The sequence below is a fragment of the Chamaea fasciata genome, unplaced genomic scaffold (genome assembly GCF_029207755.1).
Source record: "Chamaea fasciata isolate MVZ Bird 193981 ecotype frontalis unplaced genomic scaffold, bChaFas1.0.hap1 SCAF_11, whole genome shotgun sequence".
NCBI classification, from domain to species: Eukaryota; Metazoa; Chordata; class Aves; order Passeriformes; family Sylviidae; genus Chamaea; species Chamaea fasciata.
This window is the reverse complement of record NW_027094096.1, coordinates 5,145,217-5,165,631: the sequence shown is the minus strand read 5'-3', so window position 1 is coordinate 5,165,631 and position 20,415 is coordinate 5,145,217. Positions and strand designations below refer to the sequence as shown.

The window sequence follows — 20,415 nt, the reverse complement described above, 5'->3', positions numbered from 1 at the left end:
ACAGGAGAATCATAGACTGATTTGGGTTGGAAAGGGATCTTTGGAATCATCTTTTTCCATGGGCAGGGACACCTTCCACTAGACCAGGTTGCTTCAAGCCCTGTTCAGCCTGGCCTTGGACACTTCCAGGGATGGGGCAGGCACAGGTTCTCTGGGCACCCTGTGCCAGGGCTTTCCCACCCTCGCAGGGAAGAATTTCCTCCCAGTATCCCATCTAACCCTCCCCTCTGGCAGTGGGAAGCTATTCCCCCTTGTCGTGTCCCTCCAGGCCCTTGTCCAAAGTCTTTCACCAGCTCTCTTGGAGCCCCTCTGCACACTGGACTCTTCTGGTGTACAGCATACTACCCACCACTGCCTTCAGCGTGTGCAAGGACATCAGGACAGGTGAAGATTTTACATCTGTTTATTCAGATAGAAATTGAAAGCAGATGAATGGAGCACAGCCCCACTTCCTCTGCTGCCTCTTCCCCTGACTACAAAGAGAGAAGAGGAGAAGCAGGCAGAAAGCAGCAAATAATAATTTAGTGACAGAAGCATTGTGGTTCCCAGTTCAAACCTCTGCTTTCGGGTATCACAGGGACAGTTAGAGCATCAGTAGGTCAGTCACGGGGGAAACAGGTCATTTCTAACCTGGTGGCACCACCCTTGGGCACACCACCATCTGACAGGTTCCAAACCTGAATGCACAAACCAAAGCCTTGTAAACAGGGTTGCAGCGTGCAGCACGCACCAAGGAAACTACAGCAGCAACTTCCCTTGCAGTGTGCATAGAGACAGCTCTCCTCCATGTTTACCTTTCTCTCTGGAGAAGGGCCCTAGACAGAGCTACCATCTTAAAGTAGCTAAAACTTCCAGTATATTTGGACCTTCTCAAGGCATTCTGCCCTTCTTGGGATGGTTACCTGACAGGTTTCTTCAGGTTAGCTCCTAATGCACCTCTGGGCACACTCCACAGGGAGGGGAGTGGGCAGAGGCAAGGTACTGACACAGCTCGGAAACCTACTTGAACTTCAGGCATCTCTTCTGCTTTGGAAAGGGAATGTCTGATAGGAGGAGCTGGAGGAAGTGCTGACCAATCCACCCAGGGCACCTCAATAGGTTTTTACAGCTTGGGTTTTTGGCAGGACAACACTCCCTAGTCGCTATGCCAGCACACTGGGGGACAGGCAGAAGAAGCCTGGCACATGCCTGGCAGATCTCTGCTGCCGTGTTTCAGCCCTCCCAGCTCTGGACTCTTTTTTTCCAGAGCTGTAGAATTCAGTTTTCTGTTCAAAGCAGTTTTCCTGAAGGTACTTGCTGTAGAGACTATTCCGCTGTAGAAGCACGTGGATTGACTTACTGAACAACACACATTTTCTATTCTTCCACTCCTTCTGTTACTTAAACTGGGATTGAGATGCTCCCCCAGCAGCACAGCTCTGCTCCACACTTCACTTATTGAATTCCCAGTCATTTAAAAGTTCCCTCAATTCCCTTTCCATAGGGTGTGAACAGGAGAGGTAGTGCTGAGTGTCCTGCAGAGCATGAACAGGAGTTGTACCGTAGGGACCTGCACTCCGGAGGCTTCACAGCTGTCTGTGGGACGTGGCTGCTGTTCCCTGGCATTGTGAGCTGCAGTCCAGGTTGGCCAGTGAGAAGGGAAGCTGCTAAAGGCATTAACTGGACGTTTCTCCTGCTAAATGATGGGTGGGCTCTACTTAAGCTTCAGAGGGGAGTCCCCATGGAAGGATTCAGCGCTCTAACGATTTCCGTGCCTCCCCCGGAAGGCCCAGCTGACCTGCTGATGTAACAGATAGGCTTTGAACTCCTAAGCACCACTGCATCCACATCCAGCAACTGTTTGCTGCTGAGAAATTCCAACTGCAGCCAGTAAGGCTGTAACACCCTCTGGGTTCTTCATCCCACTGCAGACACTGCACGCTCCGCTCCGAGGCTGCACGGAATGCCAGGATGGACGGGAGGCAGGGATGGCAGCAAGCGCCTATGAAAACCGGTAGCCCCAGGCTCTCGAAGGAGCTTCCCTCCCCCCTTCTCCCCACACATACACAAATTTGCAGAGTCAGTTTCCTATTTGTTTTCAAAGGGACAGGATTTCAAAGTCTTCATCTTCCGAGTCAAAGAACCTTTCCAATCTGTCGGCATCAGAGGAGTCTGGAAGAGAAGAAGAGAGCGCTGCCTCAGTGGGATGCCGTGACTGGAGGGCATCACAGTCTGAGTGCCAAGTGCCTGCAAGTTCCAAGACTCAATGACAAACCCGAGTGAGGGCTCTGAGGAGGGTAAGAACAAGTCAGCGGTATGGAAAACGCACTGGAGAGAATTACATGCAGCACAGAAGCACGTCATCTTTCACAGATCCAAACACATTTCTGCTGCCACTGTTTTGTACAACCCTCCTGTGCCCCAGCTCTGCATTAGCAGAAGACTGTTCTGCCTCAAGAGGCTCAAAAGAGTAGAACTTGCCCAGGTCTGGACTACCACCCATGAAGATCTCTGTCCCATTCAAGAGATACATTTATCCCTATGTATTAGAGAATTGTTTCTACTATAGTTGTTTTTGGTGCAATTGTTAGGGAATGCAAATACAACATGCACTCTCTTAAATGCAATTAGTACAGTTCACTTTGTGAGGAAAGGTAATGTTAGTGGATCCCACCTCTCCACCCTTCCAACTATATGGTGAAGAAGGAGCTCACACTTAAAGGGGAAGGAAGCAACTTTAGCACAGGGGGAAGTAAAGGAGAAACTTCATTAGTTCAGGCTGGACAGTTACAGAATCCCAGAATGGTTTAGGTTGGAGGGGACCTTAGAGATCATCCAGTCCTGCCCCTGCCATGGGCAGGGACACCTTCCACTATCCCAGGGTGCTCCAAGCCCCGTTCAACCTGGCTTGGACACTTCTACATATGGGGCAGCCACAGCTGCTCTGGGTAACCTGTGCCAGGTTCCCACTTCCCTCACAGGGAGGAATTCCTTCCTAATATCCCATCTATCCCTGCCCTCTGGCAATGGGAAACCATTCCCACTTGTCCTGTCACTGTGTGCCCTCTCCAGCTTTCTTGGAAGCCCTTCAGGCCCTGAAAGGGGCTCAAAGTTCAATTACTCTTTCTAGTGAGAGACAGGACTAACACAAATGGGATGGCCTTGTCATATGGGAGAGGCTCTACAAGCCAGGGAAGAGGGAGAAGGACAAGTAGTCCATTACAGAAACATTTTTAAGAGTAGGAAACACAACAAAACATTACAGACAATTTAAGACAGGCAAGGATCAATTGACAGTTTAAGGGAATTGAGCACTTTTTACAGCAAAGGAACAGTGTGATAATGACAGCTTTTAAGGAAGGAGGGCAGAGAGAAGAGAGAGAGACCAGAAATGCAGGGTGCGGGTTGCCAGGAGGCGCCCAGTACCGGGTGACAGGGTAGGCTTGCCCACACACACTCTCTACTCTTGGCAGAAGCAGCAAATTGCTTTATCTCCTGCAACATTTGCTCATATTATTAGTGTGATAAGCAGAGCCTGACAGGCAAGATTAGTGCCCAGTACTTGTCCTTTTTCCCACTGACAGTGGTACATGCCAGGAAGGAGTGCCTTATGCTGGAACGAAGTGTGACCAGCCCTGTCTTGGAGCATTTTCATTACCTACAAACTCGGTTTTCATTTTCAGCCTTTCCACTGGATGCTTTTGATTCCTCCAAGCATCCCTTCAGAAACCACAGAGTCACACTGCCATGACAGCCTGTGAGCTTGTTTGTTCTTCTGCTCAGTCACCATCACCATTCACAGGTTATTCTAGAAATCCTCCTGAGACACTGTGGGATCTGCAAACCTCTAGCTGAAAGCCGAAGAACTACCTCAATTGACCCAAGAGCTCCAGGTTAAATTCCAGGTGGAACAGGAACATGCTAGAAGTGCTCATGTAATTCCACATGATTTCCAGAAACCCAAAGGGACCGGCTCACCTTCAGCCCTCCCTCCCTGCATGGCCTCACCTGGTGTGAGATTCAGGACGTCGGGGTTGGAGAAGTGTGAGGGCTGGCGTTCCACCAGCTCGAACATGGGCAGTGCTCCTCTGACCAGGGACAGCTGTGGACACAGAGCAGAGCCATGAGAACCAACAACTCTGCACTGCTGGGCCACTTCAGGGGTAAAAATGATCTGTTGGGACTTCACTGTAGCTGGAAAAATGTTTTCCTAAGCTTTTGAATCACATCATCAACAGGATTTCAGAGCTATGCTCCTTTTGGTAGTTTAATAAACTATTTTAATGTGCTTAAAATGGGGTCATGCTGCAGAGAACATGGTCTCTGTGCAGTGGTTTGGAAACAAAACAGTACCTGATATTCCTTTCCCAGGGACAGAGAATCAGAGACTCATTGAAGTTGGAAAATAACTCCAAGATCTTTGAGTCCAATCATTCCCCCAGCACTGCCAATATCACCACTAAACCATGTCCCCAAGTGCCACATCCACATGCCTTTTGAGCACTTCCTGGGATGGGGACTCCACCACTGCCTTGGGCAGCCTGTTCCAAGGTCTGACCAGATCCATATACACAAACCTTTTTGATTTGCTGGCACCAGTCATTGAAGTCTGCCTCTGTGCTGCAGAAAAAGCCCTGGAAAAAAAGAAGAAAAAGACTTAATCTTTCTATATTTTAGGTTGATCATTTCAGAATTAAGGCCCTGTGTCAACACCAAGTAACATAATTAGGATTGGGAGCAGTCACAATTCCTGACTGCCTTGCTTTAAAAACATGCCTCACACTGCCCTGTTAAACTTAACAGTCTATAAAGTCTTGATGTGTCCAGGCTATCCAAGTTCTGGAATCACCAATATTTTTTTTACTGCAGAAGGAAAACCAGGAGGAACAAAGGAAACAAAGGGCAGGCATCTCAGGTTCAACAGAAAACAAGCCATGGTGCATCGTCATATGAATTCAGGAACGGATTCAGATCTACCCATCAAAAGGCTGGAATCACAGCCCAAACTAAACCCAAGAGAATGACACTGCTCCATGAGGAATGGTATTTAACTGCCATGCAAGGGGGACTTCCCTGAGACAAGCCAGTGTCCGTGAGGAGCAGCTTTACCAGTGTCACCGAAACCCAGAGCACTGCAGAGTACCTAGCCCATCAGCACTGCCTCTGCCAGCTCCTGTGGCACAGGGGGAGCCCAGCAGTGCCCCCGGGGTGACAGGGAGCAGGAGGAACAGGACGCACCACGGCGATGGAGGGGTCGAGCTCGGCGATGCTCATCCTGCAGGGAGGGTGCTGGCAGTGGAAGCTTTCGTCAGGGAGGCAGCCGCTGTCGCCGGGCTCCACCGCCGGCTGCGTGGTGTGCGGGTCCAGGTAAATGAGCTCCTCACCTGGCACAGAGGCAGGGACACATCAACAGCAAGAACCATGCCACAGGCGGAAGAGCAACGGCAGAGCCAGCTCTCATCAGCACACAAAGGAATCCACATTCCAGGCACATCTTGCTTTCAGCCACTTGCCCAAATGCTTCTCAGCCAGGCACAGCTGCCAGCACAACCGCAGTGGCCACTCCACTGTGACCACGCTGGGATTGAGGCACAGTCAGTGTCTGGGTGTTCCTGCTCCTCCATTCCTGGGTGAGCTCAAATAGACCCCAGAAATCTAAAGCACAAATAACCTGAGGTCTCTGGCAGAGAGGAAATCAGAGGGAAGGAGAGTAGTAAGTGTTTGTACGGTTTGAGGAACACCTAAAGAACATTTAAATCCAGCCAAGCCACAGAGGGAGGTCAGCTCTGAATGCAGGAAGCAGGCTCTATGCACTCCACAGACCAGATTTAGTGTTACACAGTGGAAGTTAATGGCCACTGTTCAAATCTACATCACCCAAGTGAGAGGTTCAGCCCACAGCAGCCTTCCATGCTTCCAGCAGGAAAGGAGAACCCTGCAGCATGCACCACAGGCTAAGCAGGAGAGCTGTGCCACCCCACAAGCAGTTTTTAGCTGGGGGGAGATTCTTTGGACAGTCTTTTCAGTCCTCTGGGCACTCACCTACATAGCCAATGAAGTAGTGAGCACTGTTTGGCTTCCCTCCGATCACTCCCAGGGACTGGGGCATCATGAAGCAGTGCTGGAAAAGCAACACAGAAAACACACAGCTGACAGACAGTGAAACAGCAGGTGGGAACAAAGGCAAACATCCAAAAGTGCAGTGGGAAAGATGGACAGGGATATGGAAAATCAGTAACTAGCAGCAAAATCAGCCATTTCTGGAGAAAATCTCCATCAGGCTGCAACACAAGGCTTTCTAGGAGCAAAGAAGCAACTCAAAAACACTTTTAACTGCTGACAGGAGTAGACAGGTGGCCCAAATGAAAGAAGCTGCACTACTCCAGGACTTGGTATGGGCAAGTCCTGGCTCTGCTGCAATCAGTGGCAAGATCCCTGGAACGCTCATCAGGTTGCAACAGTGCTCTCAGGAGGGAACAATCATTCAAGAAACAGTTCCTTATCCACCTGGATCAGCCAAGCATGATCTACTAATTTATGAAAGTAACCTGCCACAAATCTGAATCTGGAGGCCTCTTATCCAAGCTCAGAGCTTGCTAGCATTGTCCTCCCTGTCTTGTGCACACCCTAAATTCTGCAGCTTCTCAATACCCCAACCTGCAACCACCTGACAGCTCTTAGCGTCAGTCTGCAGCACCAACTGCAGCATCCGAGCCAGGGGGAGAGTGCAACACTGTATTAACTAACACTCAGGTTACCACCAAGCAGGGTACAGTTGTGCTGAACAAAGGCTTCTGCAGGTTGATACCATCTGTACACAAATAGGGGTTGAGATTTAAGCTGTGAAGTAAGATCCTCAAAGGAAAAAAAAACAAACCACAAACCGAACCAGAAAAGGCCCAACCCCTCAAGCCCCCCCATTTTCCTGACTACAGCTTGCAAGAACCTGTATCCTGACCTCTGACAAGGATTGTCTCTAAGCACATTTTTCTTTTGCAATGACTTCTGAATAATTACTTATTCCCAACAGGATCCTTCAGCGTCACCCCAGCAGGAATTCAGCTGCAGATTCCCTACCTTTAGTGTTTCAATATAGGCTTCGTTGATCTCTGTGAGCCCGAGGCGGAGAGGTATCAGCAGCACCAGTGGTTTCCACAGGGTGAGCCTCTCTCGGAGCCCCACGTCCTCTGGGCACCCGTTATAGAGCACGTCTGACTCCAGGGCAGGGCAGGCTGCAGCTCCAGCACACGGCATGTTCGACTGGCACAGCCTCCCTGTGCAAAGGGAACAGGAGCACAAAGCATCAGGACTCTGTTTCCAGACCTTGAGTCATCCCTCTGATCAACAACTGCTCTTTACCAAAAGCCTCCAGCACTTACACCCAAGAAGAGGTTGAAGAGGTTGTGCTGGGGCTGTGGGATGTGTGTGCATGGCTGCTGCAGGGCTCAGCCTCAGCTGAGCTCACACCAAGCCACAGAACCTTGTACTCACAGCTACCAACTGCTGGCAGCAAAAATGCAAATTCTTCCAGAAAGGTGAGCAACGACCTGTGCCAACAAAGCTGGGATGAGTTGATTAACAGGTCCTGAATTCACAAAGACAGACAACTATCCTGAATTCACAAAGCTTGTAGGCAGAAAGAGGAAAGTTCTGGACTGTCCAACTCCAGAGGAGTTCACAGAGGATATGAATGAACCGAGTGAGGACAGCATTATGAGTTAACACAGGAAATATTCACCTGTAATTAAGTCCTGTAGCAAGATACAAACATGGTATCTGTCTGGAGTAGTTATAACTTTCCTAAAGGTCACTAAAACCTTAATACATTTTATTTGGGATCATTCACAAGCTACTTTACAGACCTAAAGCAGTATGGTCATTAAACTCTGTGATTGCAGCATGAGCTCTGCCTCTAAGATATGGGGCAGCAGAACTCCTCAGGGCATACACATGACATAAGCACTCTGCATCCTCATCCTAAAGGCTTGACAAACAAACAGTCAGGCTGTAATGCACCCAGGTTATGTAAATTCTGGTCCAGAAACAACTCCAAGCCTACCTGTCTCACTGGCCAATTTAAATACTTGCTGGGTGTGTGAAAAAAAAAAAACCCAAAAAAACCAAAACAACAAAAACAAACAAACCAAAAACCCAAGCCAAACCCCAAAGAAAAAAAAATACCCAAGCCAAACCTCAAAGAAACCCACAGCATGATTAAAGAATCATGAAGCCAAGACAGTTGGACAGAATGCCAGAGGCTCATTTAATTTATTCCCAGCCTAAACTGAATGCCAGGACACTCCAGCAGGTACGACATGATGTAAACAAACACCTTAATCACCAGCCATTTGCCATCTCAGCTGGATATCTGTTCACTACTGAGAGCTTCAAACCCAGCTGAATGAGGACAATGTTACACCCAAATTTAGAAGAAATAGGACTTTGATCTAAAGCCTCAGGAGGAGAGACAACCTGCACAGATGTTTGCAGCTCCTCCCTATACTGTTCCTCAAGAAGGGAGAAGGTGTATGCATGCATCTGATGCACAGACATAGTTACTAGGGGGTCTGAGGAAACTCAAAGTTATTATTTGTAGTGATTTCTCCTGTTGAAAAAGGTTTTTTGTTGCAGTAGCCTGCCTGTCCAGATGATCTGAAATGAGCTGCCAAGCCAGGGCTGTTGCTGAATGGGATGTCACTGCAGGTTTCCTCATCAGGCAAAGCACGTGGCAATCCTGAGCTGTGTATGAACATATTTACCTGCAGTTTAAGCAGCAGAGAGCTTGGCACAGGCTACATTCACCTTGCTATCTGGCAGGCTTTGCAGTTCTGTGGTGCCACAGCAGAGCAGAACCTGCCTAAAGCTTCCCAGCTGGATCCAAACCATCTACTACAAACATATTCCAACAGATCTAACACAAGACCTCTCCTGCTGCAGCTGCTGCTGGCAGGTACTGGCTCTTGGATTCTCACCACCTTTGTGATGCACAGGATTCTCCTCCATCTCAGGCCCAGCTGAGATGTCTTTTCTCACAGAACACTGACACAGAAGGGATAAGGTTTGTGTTTCTTCACTGCTGACACAAAAGGCATTTCCTGTGAACCTTTGGCTGAACCCAGCCAGTGACCAAATTAACAGGCGTACGAAACAACATTACTTTTATCCACAATGTTTGGGGCACAAGGAATCAAACACAAACCAACAGACATGTAACATGTTAGACCCACTCATGCAGTGACTTTCAGGCCCTGAACAGGTACATTATGATCCACATTTGAGGAAAACAAGCACACACACCCCTGCCCATGACAAGTTGGATGGACATGGTCACTTGAAGCAGCATCAGTGCTGAACAGACAGAGACTGCAGCACACTCAAGCCTCACAGGCAGCATGCTTCAGCTCCAGAAGTGATATTTGCAGGCTAAGGATGAAAGATAAGCCAAGGGCATCAGCACATACCTTCAGCTAAGGTTAGACACACTTCTCAGTCAGATCCAACTGAGACTACCTGACCAGAGATGTGACTTTACAAAGTGACTCTCCTGCACTCCAGACAGAAATTACCTGCCTATTGATCTTGGCTCTGTGGCAGCCAAGCCAGCCTAAATGGTGCCTGCCACGATGTCACCTGTAACCCTACACCAGCTGTTACAGAGCACTGCCCTGGCAGAAACACTGCTAGGTTTGTGCTGGGTGGGTTCATTGCCTCAGGAATTAGCCTGAAGCAAGCCATGGGAAAACTGCTGAGGCCAGGACCATGCAGCAACCAGCAGTGCAGGTGCTCAGCTTTGTAGCTTTGGTTACTGCAGTCCTGCAGCCAGAGCAGGCAGGCTCAGGATGGGCAAGAAGAGCTGCTCAGTCTCCAGAGCCAGCCTGCAGGCCAGATGCCCCAAAAAACAAACAAAAAAGGGAAAAAGAAGAAACGACCAGTGAATAATCCTTAAAATGATGAGTGGTGGATGCCCTGCTTATCCTCTCCCAATACCAATTTTGGCCCTTTTCCTCTTTGGATCTGTTCTGGCTTTCTTACTCTGTCCAATAGCAGAAACCTCCCTACTCATTATGTGAGAGAGGAACCAGCCATTTACCGTTTGCTCCTTGTGGCCATAAACAAGTCTGACACTGCCTACCAAGCAGCTCCCATTTGTTGTCTGAAAGTCAGCAAACCTTCTTTCCTGATCCAGAGGCATCATCAGATGAAATGAAAGTCAAACGAGGACCTTCCTTACCCTAGAATAGCAATTCTCACCTTGTTTTAGCACAGCTGGACACAGCTTTCACAGACCACAAGTGTTGGAAGGAACCTTAAAACTCATCCTGCCATGGGCAGGGACACCTTCCACTAGCCCAGGTTGCTCCAAGCCCCATCCAACGTGGCCTTGGACACTTCCAGGGATGGGACAGCCACAGTTGCTCTGGACAACCTGTGCCAAGGCCTCACCACCCTCACAGGGAACAATTTCGCAAAGACAGAACATGTACTTCATGCTTCTTGTGCCCTCCATTTTTTTTCTGGGCTCTTGCTGCCCAGGATATACCACATTCTGCCTCCTTGTGACACTTACGTATTTCTTCCATCACCACTGTGTTGTCCATGGCTATGTGTACTGCCAGGGAACTCCACGTATCAAAAGTTGCAAGTTTTCTAGAGGAAAATGAAAAACAAGTAATGAAGGATTAATACAACTACAAGGCAAAGTTGGTGGATGTATCAGAGAGGAGAAACTGGATTAGGAGAGACTGGTGTTATCATTTATGCTGTGGAATGTGCTTTGACCTGGGAAAGCTGCTGTTAGGCAACTCCAGCCTACTCCAGGGAGCCACCTGCTCACCTACCAACATGGCAGGAGAATGGTGAGAGGAGGGAGGGTGTTATTAAAGGCAGCCCATGTTCCAAAGACAGGCAGAACCCTGTCAGCTCGGAGGCACCACACACCAACCAGTCCGCTTCCTGATTCAATGGAGATTAAGGAAGGGAAACACTTACTTGAGCACCTGCGCAACCGTGTTTGGTCCGTACCACTGGCCTATGGATTTTCCCTCCCCGACTCCCATCTGGGCTGCATCACAACAAAAAACCAGAATAATGTAGTCAGTAATGTCACCCACACTGCATCCCTTCCTAATCACGTTGGTATTTAATAGGGAAGAATTCTCACTTGGAAACTTTATTGAATCAGCAGTATTTACTGTTTCATGGGGGTGAGAAGCACAACCTGAAGGACTGCAGAGCAAATCCTTTCCCCAAAATGCAGCAGCTCAGAAGTTCAAAGGGCAGTGTTGCCTCACAAGAAGCTTTACCCAGTGTCTGAACACTAGACCATCCCTATGACCCGAGTTCTGCTCACCCCACAGGAAACAGGCTGCTTCTCTGATTTTCCAGGGAAGTTTGTACCAAGGTGACAGCCTTCCTCAGCCCATTTGCTACATCTGAACATTTCTTCTTCTTACCTATCTGGTGAATGGAGTAGTAGCTGTCTTTTTTGTCAATGAAGGCATTAAGAACATTGAAGTAATTATCCATCTGCCTCTTCCCTTTTATCCACCTCCAATCTAGGACAGACAAGAGATATATGAAATAAACATGGTACTTATTAGCAACCAGAGGCTGCAAGCTGCAATTCTCTTCCTGTGTATTGACCAACTCAATTTTCAGTCATATTATTACTAGGCATCTGAGGCATTCCCAACAGTACAGGGCTAATTTTAAAATAGGAGAAAACATTCTTACAGCTGGGATAAAGTACCATCACCCACAGGAAAGCAAATAAACAAACAAATTCAGAAAATACAAATATCCCCAAAGAGTTCCAAGTAGACTATTCTCTCAACAGCCCTGATCATGAGAAGAGTGAAGAAAAAGTTTAGAGAACCCTCAGCAACTCCCAGCTGCCTCCTTGTCATCTCCGTTCTTCCAAGTGCTGCACTCATGGGAGCACATGGCCCTGGAAGTCAGTGTGGGGTGTGCACTGCTTTACCTCTTCCCAAATGCCTGCAGACCAAGGCCTGAGCAAAGATCATCTGGCCACAGCGCAGCATGCAGCCCCAGCCCGTGTCGGAGGTGGGACCGGTTCCTCCTGGAAACAAGGACAGAAGATAAATGAATGGCGAGGCAGTGCCAAGAGGGAGAAGAATAAATGGGCAGTAGGCTCACCAAGAAACGAGGCAGGGAATGAGGAATGGCTCAGCTCACACACCCATAACTGAGAACCAAAAATGTGGTTATCAATGAGTAACTTAGTGGCATCCCTTAAAAACAAAGAAATCGACTCCTCTAACACTAACTGAAAGGGGAAAAAATCCAAGGAAATCCAAACAACCCAAGAGAAAGCTGAATTTCTCAGGAGGACAAGCCCTTAAGCCTGGCTGGAGACTCTCAGCCCAATTCAGGCACAATTCTACACCAAGGTGTTTGTTAAAGATGACTCTTGTAATCCTCATCTTGAGAAGGCAACTCATCATGCAGAACAAACCAGTCCCAGGGAATTCCTGCATCAGAAGTGGCTACAAATAACATTTCAAAGTGAACAATGTAGTCAGGCCAAGAAAAAGGCACTAGCCCAAAAAAACCTTACCCAAGCAGTAAAAAAAAAGACACATCCTATATATTGTTGGAGAAAGCTGGACATCAGCTCATGCTGGAAAGTCGAAGACAAAGGATACAAGGCTGAAAGCATTTCCCTGATAGACCTTCCAAAGGAAACTGCTGCTCCTCCACTGCAGCTCTGGCTGTTACTACAAATACCAACGATCAAATGCTCAGTGTGATCACTGTAGGTAATCTGTGCCTGGGCACAGCTTCTGCAAGTTTTTGTAACACTGCTTTCTTCTTTTTGTCCTGAACAGGGAGAAAAATCACCTGGAGGACTATTTAATCAGCTTCTCAATGGTCACCAGTTGTCTTCTATAATTTCACCAGCAATTCATAACACGTACAAATTCCAAAAGTGATAATGCTTTACAAAATCAGCATTAGACAGTTCCCTAACCCTTACAATAATTAAGTGGGCTAGCACAGAAGGAAGGGATGAACAGTAACAGGGATGACCGGGAGAAAAAAATACTGAAAGAGGTTTGCTGCATATGACATGCAGATCATATCTGTGGTGTAAATGGGAAATGACTCAGAAAATGGGGTCTGTCTTCACCCCACAGCCTTTAATGACTCACAAGGAAACCGAAATTGTGTCTGTGAGCCAGTTAAATATGTGCTAACCTTTTGTTCTCAAACATATGCTTAACTACGGTGCACAAACATGAATTTAAAGGGATTAAACAGCATCAAAGATGTCTCAGAACTTGAGAGGCAGAGGGCTTTCCAGCAAGGAAAGAACAGCACAAACCAGAAGGACCAGTTAGGAAGAATTCTCTTTTCCAAACCTGAGCCATGTTCCTTTCCCACTGACTGCTGGGGATGACAGTGACAGAAGGGGAACATGGGGAGGCCTTGGAGTCCCATTTACCTGCTCTTCGATCTCCTCTAAAACACCTTGCACCCAGCACAAAAACCCAAACCCCAGAAGAGGCCATGCAGAATATCTTAAGGATCCAAGGCATCCTCCTTGGAAATATTCCCCCTATCACTACAGCTCCTCTGTGTAACAGACACTTCAGGCACCTAACTCCCCCCAGACAAACAAAATCCCCACACAGAGTCTGGGACAGACGCACAAAGGCAGCAATTTCTGTGTCGTTCTCTAGGTTTCATCATTTTAATCCACTTCAAGCCCAAGACCATAATTCAATAATATTTCACACTAGACTGATGTAGGATGTGATGAAGTACAAAAATCTTCCCATGTTGCCTAAAAAAAGGAGCACGCTTCCCAAACCCCTCCTTGTGTCCTTTAAAAATACACTGCTATCCCTCCTACCCAAGGGGATGAGGAAATCTCAATACCAGATAAACAAAAAGTCTGTCTAATCAATTAGATGAAGCACATTTCAGACTCTTACGAATGGAAATGATGTCATGTTTGTGGGGACTGTTTGATTAGGAATAGCTGGGTTACAATAATTTCTAGGATATCTTTAGACTCCTCCAGACTACATACCAATAGCAGGGAAGTTCTTTCTGTAGGTGAACCAAAGCCGAGAGGTCACATCCAACAGGATCTCTTCCTTCTCTGAAAGTGTTCAGCATGGAAAGGGACACACATCAGGGGGCACCCAGACAGCTAAACCCACCTCCTACTCACCCTCCCAAGGAATTCTGCTCCTCACAGCCTGCAGGCCCAGAGAGGCAGAGTCTGGCTGAGGAACAGATACTGCTGTGCACAAAGCACTTCCTTTCCCCCCCAGAATAGCTGCAATCAACGCAAAGACACTATGGCCACGGGCAAATGATGAAGCAGCAAACCATCCTTCTATCCCCTGCCTCCACCATCCTGCCCTCATGACATGTCCCAACAACTTCCATATGGTAACTTTCTGCCCAAAAATATTCCAGACCCCACAGAAATGGCCAGACAGACAGAAGCACGGCAGTTAAAACCCAAGTGCAACACTAACTATGTCTTCTGGAGCCTTAAAACATTGCACTGTGCACACAGAATACCTGTGAAAACACTGTATTTCCGGCCAAGGATCCAAACGGGCTCTTTGGTCTCAGGGAAGTCTTCATACTCAAACCTGAGGGTGTCGTAGGTGAGAGTAGCTAGAAAGAGAAAGAAGAAATCACAGACCTCTGACAGCTTTTCCTTTTGTTTTTAAACCCAAACAAAGCTACAGAATCAGAGCTGCTGTGGCCCAGTGACTCCCACCCACCCCCAAAGCCCCTGAGGAAATGGTGCCAGTGCCCTGCACCCCTCGGCTCTGGGAGGCACAGAGGTGCCCCAGCCCTGGCTCGCTCCTGGCTGCTCCACAGGCAGAAAAGCAGCGGGATTTCCAGGTTAGGCCAGCTCCAGGTTCTGCCTGGGGCAGAGAACATCTAAAACTTCACCTGGCAGCTACACCATTTCCCAGAACAGGCACCATTGTGCATGGCATCACCTACAGCATTGATGTTGAGGGCCTCTTTTCCATCGAGCAAAGTGGTTAAAATCCTCTCGCAGAGAACATAAATTTTGAGGGAAGAACACGCAAAACACAGATCACCTTAAGGTGGAAAATAAACCTTGCTCAGTCGCTCCTCCAGAGGCAACAAACCCAGCAGAAGCTTTTACAGGTGTCACCCCACCAGGTGAGGAACACAGAGCTGTGCAGATGTGCTCATGCAAAGGTGACAGGCAAAACTTTTCTGTCTTTTATTGGCTCCCTTCACAGCATGGCATCCATCAGTGCCTAAAAATCCATCCCCTTCCAGGACCATGACAGCACAACCCAGCAGCCCAGGCTGCCCTTGGATCAGGCCAGCTTAAGCTGTTGTGCACAGGGTACAAACAACAGGGAGGAAAAACCAGAGGAGTTGGATGAGCCGTGCTCCACTAGATCTGTGTTTGGAAATACAGACTTTAAAGTAGCCTGGGAATTCTGGAAAAGACCCACACGATTTTACAGGTGCCAATTCTGTAACAAACCACCTCTAAAATTTAAAGCAGAGCTAAGACAGACTGTTCTGTAATGGTTAAAGTGGCAATTGAAAACATCTCTCACCGCAAATGCAATAAAATCTGTGGTAATGTGACGTGAGTTTAAAGCAGGACAAAGGAGTACAGGGCCACAAGCTCCTGTCAGCCCCATTCTCTGCAAAAGCCACCCCTCTCCACAGGGCACACCTTGCTTTTGGCTTCTCCAGAGTAACCTGCTGCTACATAAGACACTTTGGCCCCTGAAGTATCTGGATTCCCTGACCTGGAATTCCAATTCCAAATGTCCAAGAAAACACTCGAGCAGATACCATCACTAAGACCAACTGCTGTTTAAGCAGGAACTCCAGCAACAGAGATGACAACAGGCTCCTAAATCAAATTCTGAAACAGACTCTGCCTTAACTCCAGCCCACAAGACTTAAAGCACATTCCTTGTGTGTATTAGCCTTTAAGACTGTTCCAGGCACCTTTAGGATTGCACAGGCCACATGTTCCCATTGCCACCCCATGATGTGACTCCTCAGCAAGCTAAGCAAAACGATTCTGCTCGCACAGAAATGTCCCAACAAATTACTGCTGCAGTCTTCTCTTCTAACAAACTTTAGCAGGGAAATGAAGGATTTCTTTCCCATCTACTACCCAAACTTGCAAATGTCCAGATTTGAAAAGGTAATCAACACGATCCTAACATAAAAACTGAAGTTCTCACGAAGGTTTTAAAGCCCCAAGGAATATTCTGTGGTTTATTTTGTCACTTCCTAAGCCTGCCATGTATCCAACTCTCTGTCAGGAGTCTCAAGTAGCTTAAAGAATATGCGTGAAACAAGGATGCTACACAGGAACATCAAGCTATCCACAATCTCTCCTTCTCCTTCCCAGCAACATTCCCTGACCTGCTCAAATATCACAACCCCTGCAGTTTGCAGGGCACCAGGTCTTTAGCAAAGACAGGATTTGCAACTGGACACTTCACAGCAAGTATCAGAGCTGGAAAGCGGCTGCTGGAGTCCCCCCCCTTCCACCAAAGCTCGGAAAGGAAGGGCTCAGCAGACAGAGGGGGATCTCCAGTTGGATGTTCAGGGAATGCAGCACATGTGCCATGACACTGCACATTGGGGAGGAGAGTCCCAGGCTTGCAGCCCTTCAGCTGAATGCCCAACATCTGGCTCTGTACAAGGCCCTGTGTGTCCAGCTGTGCATCCTAAAGAGGAGGTCAGACATTCATGTTGGGATTTGAGGAGAAAATAGTTGAAATGCAGTTCAGGTTTCCCCTTCACAGGGAAGAAAATTCAAGAGGTTGCTCCCAGTTAGGATCAAGGACATTATAATGGGAGCAGTAAACTCCTCATAAGGCTTGAGGTCACTGAGTGTTTCTTTTACAAGCCTCCACCTTCATATGTTCCAGCACTTTTCCAAAGTCCATCTACTGTGTTCTTGCCCAGATGGGCTAAATACCAGCCAGTGGGACCCAAACAATTCAGGCAGGGCACAAACAATGCCACAGACTGCACAGAAGCCTTCCTCTCCTTCTTGTAGCCAGAGATAAAGGAGAGAAAGAAATACATCTGGAAATTCACCAAGCAGAAATCCTGTTTGAAGCTGCTCCTCTCAGAGCTGCAGAAGCTGGGTGAGATCAGCACATTTCTCAGGCAGTGCTCCAAAACTTCACCTTCAGAAAGCCCTCAGTCTATTTTAATTACCGACCTCTGAGCATCCAGGACAGCGGAGCAGCAGTTTCCGCAGAGAAGGGCGTGCAGTCTCTGCACATCCAAACACCACAGCTCAACTTCACACGCTTTTACAGTTAAAAAACAGAGTGCCAGCCCTGCAGCTCACCCTGAGAAGGGCAGCCTGGCTTTCCAGGAGCCTTGCACACACTGGGAAGGAGGGGAGGCTGGCTGGATCTTCCATGGCATCCACAGAACACCTCACCCCAGAAAGCCCCAGCAGGAAAGGCAAAGCTTTGTACACACTACAGCAGAATCCCAGAATGGTTTGGGCTGGAAGGAACCTTAAGGCCCATCTCATTCCACTCCCTGCCATGGGCAGGGACACTTTCCACCAGATCACAGTGCTCCAAGCCCCATTCAACCTGGCCTGGAACAATTCCAGGGACGGGGCAGCCACAGCTTCTGCGGTCAACTGTGCAAGTGTCTCCCCACCCTCACAGGGAAAAATTCCTTCCCAATATCCCATCTAAGTCTGCCCTCTGGCAGTGGGAAGCCATTTCCCCTTGTGGTGGCACTTTAGGCCCTTGTCAAAAGTCCCTCTCCAGGAGCTCCTTTAGGCATTGAAGGGGATCTCGGGTCTCCCCAGAGCCTTCCCTTCTCCAGGCTGAACACCCCCAGCTCTCCCAGCCTTTCCTCAGAGGAGACATGCTCCATCATCTCGACACAAGAACAACTCTCTAAATAAACAGAATTAGGGTAGAAAATGAATTTTTCTCCCTTTTCTCATAGTCTTAATCAGCACAATGAAACACTGAGGATAAAAACACTATCCCAACTCATAGCAAACACATCCAGAGGCACAGCTGGGCGCTGGGAGCAGCCCCTGAGTGCTGCTGTCAGTTTGCAAATGTGCCGGAGGCCAGACCTGCAACAGCCCGTGACAGTCACTAACCTCATCTCCCACACCACAACCAAAGCTTGGGGAAACATGTAACAACAAGTGAAGGCTTGGGTGACTCCAACAGAAACAGGCAGGTGATTCTCCCAGCACCAAGCACCTTGGTCAGTCTGCCTGCTGAAGAACTTCTCACACAAAATACCAAGGCTCAGCTTTGGATCGTGGCACTGAAGGGAAGCCAGGCTTTGCCATACCTCCTTCCCAGTCTGGTCCTGGGGCTTCTCCACTTTCTGAAAAGGCCTGGCTCTAACACCTCCACAAATCCTTTAGCCTCCAACTAAGGCCACCACAAAAGGATCAGAAATGAGGTGGATGATCTCTCCTTTAGCTGACACAGGTACCTCACCCAAGGCAAAGGAGGAACGCAATTGGATGTGGAACATTTCAAAGACAGTCAAGAAGAGAAGGTAAATTTACCACTTTAGTAAAACGCACTGCTGGAAAACACCAAACACCTCAAACCCTTACTTCTCCCTTTACAGGAAAAAAGATTAAATCGTTTCTTTCCCCTAAGCTCTTTCAAACAAGACAAACTCTGATTATCCAAGCACCAACGTGGAGTAAAGAGACACACAGTGAGGAAAGTCAGGCTACTGAAGTGTGGATCTTTCTTGAAGGCCTGGAGCAAACAGTTCCAAGTTTTGCTGCCAGCTCCCCAGCCATCTCGAGAGCAGGGCTGGACACCAAGGGGCTTGAGCCCAGAGATTCTCATCTCCTTCTCTCACGGACGGGGATCCAACCACAGCAAAGCTTTCCTCCCCTTGCATGGCTCACACCAAGGAAAGGCAAACACATCATCTCCCGGATCAGGGGTGCAGGCTCACTGCGCGGAGCGCGTCCTGCGCCCCGGTGTGACACCGGACCCGGCACAGCCGGGACGCTCCCAGCCGGACCACGCTGACAGCAACAGCGGCACGAAGGCCGGGACAAGTCCGGAGAGCCCTGAGGAGGGACAGGAGCCCCGGATCCCCGGCAGAGCCGTGCTCGGCGGTGCGGAGGAGGAGCCCCCGGCGCACGGGGAAGCGTTTGTTATTATGGAACAACACTTATCTCTGCGGAGGGGGTGGAAGCCGCTACTACGCTAAGGCTGGAGGGAAGCGGGTCCCAACACAAGTGCCAAACACTTATTTTTACTTTACCCCGCACGAAACCAAAATCTCTACCACAAACAGCTTTGCTAGAGCCCTCTGTGAGGGTGATGAGTGGCTGAGTTGCCTTTTTACACCCCGACGACACCTTCTCACCCCTGGAAAGTCACCTTCTTACCCCCAAGCTGCCTTCTCGCCCCTGGAGCCCTCATGGGGAGCGGGGCACAGCGACACCAGCCCTGTCACCGCTGCCCGGGGCAGACCCGGCCCGGCGGCAGAGCTCGGAGCTTTCGAGGAACTACGGCAGCACCAAGGCTGGGGAGGGCAGGAGGGACTCGCCGCCCGGCTCCGGCCTGCGCCGGCCCACCCCGGCGCCACGCAGCCACCGCCTTCCCCTTCGCCCCACCGGGGAGGGCGGCCGGGCTCCGGAGGGCCGCGGCTCCCAGGGCCGTGCCCAGGGTGAAAAGCGGCGCCTTGCTCGCCGCCTCTCGGGCAGGCCGCGCCGGGGAGCCGCGGGCCTCGAGCGGCCGCCGGGCTGGGTCGGGCCGGGCAGTGCCGAGGGGAAGCGCGGCCGCGGGCAGGGCCCGCCCGGGACCCACCTGCGTCCATGGCGGCCCCGCCGAGGCTGCGGCCGCCGCCGACACTCACGCCCGGCGCAGCCCTGCGCGGCTGCTGGCGCGACGCGCCGCTCCCGGCCAATGCGAGCGCCGCTCACCGCCGGCCTCCGCGACGATTGGCTGTCAGTGGCCTCGTCACAGCTGGGAGCGACGCGCCGCCGTCGCCGCACAAGGGGGGTGCCATGTCGCCGTACAGAGAGGAAAAGAGGAGCGCGGGGAGGCACTAGGCCGGCCGTGGGGCCGGGGCTGGGGCTAGAGGGCGGTGCGGAGTGTGAAAGCCTCCTCCCCTCGCGCAGAGCGCCAACGGGCGCCTCCCGTAATACGTATACCTAGGAATGATGTGATACACGGGCGCCGCCATCGTTTTGTGCGGAGTCGGCCCAGCCCCGCCCCCTCGTTCCCCGTGAGAGTAACCCCCTCCACCATGCCCGCCCCACTCGGAGACGCCTTTCACGGCTCGCCTGCCGCGGACCGAGCGGCTCGTCGGGAGGCGGACGGCCAGCTGCGTCGACGAGGCAAGCGAAAAGCTCCGGGAGCAAACCCCCCCTTTTCCCACCTGCCCCGCGCCGTA

At 49.8% G+C, this 20,415-nt stretch overlaps 1 protein-coding gene across 2 annotated transcripts; it reads right to left on the bottom strand.

Moving 5' to 3' along the window:
• Positions 1–385: 385 nt before the first annotated feature.
• ATG4B (autophagy related 4B cysteine peptidase) lies at positions 386–19,906 on the bottom strand. Of its 2 annotated transcripts, XM_066194077.1 has the most exons (14): positions 19,827–19,906; positions 14,539–14,637; positions 14,036–14,107; positions 11,960–12,058; positions 11,433–11,534; positions 10,969–11,041; positions 10,547–10,626; positions 7,057–7,253; positions 6,022–6,100; positions 5,218–5,363; positions 4,557–4,613; positions 3,988–4,081; positions 2,046–2,151; positions 386–1,780 (listed from the first exon to the last, which is right to left on the bottom strand). In XM_066194077.1, the coding sequence occupies exons 1-13, from the start codon at positions 19,834–19,836 to the stop codon at positions 2,078–2,080; spliced, it is 1,182 nt and encodes a 393-aa protein (XP_066050174.1). In that variant the 5' UTR covers positions 19,837–19,906; the 3' UTR covers positions 386–1,780; positions 2,046–2,077. The 2 variants fall into 2 exon arrangements, with proteins under 2 accessions (XP_066050174.1, XP_066050173.1); XM_066194076.1 differs by having other exon boundaries at positions 386–2,151.
• Positions 19,907–20,415: the final 509 nt, after the last annotated feature.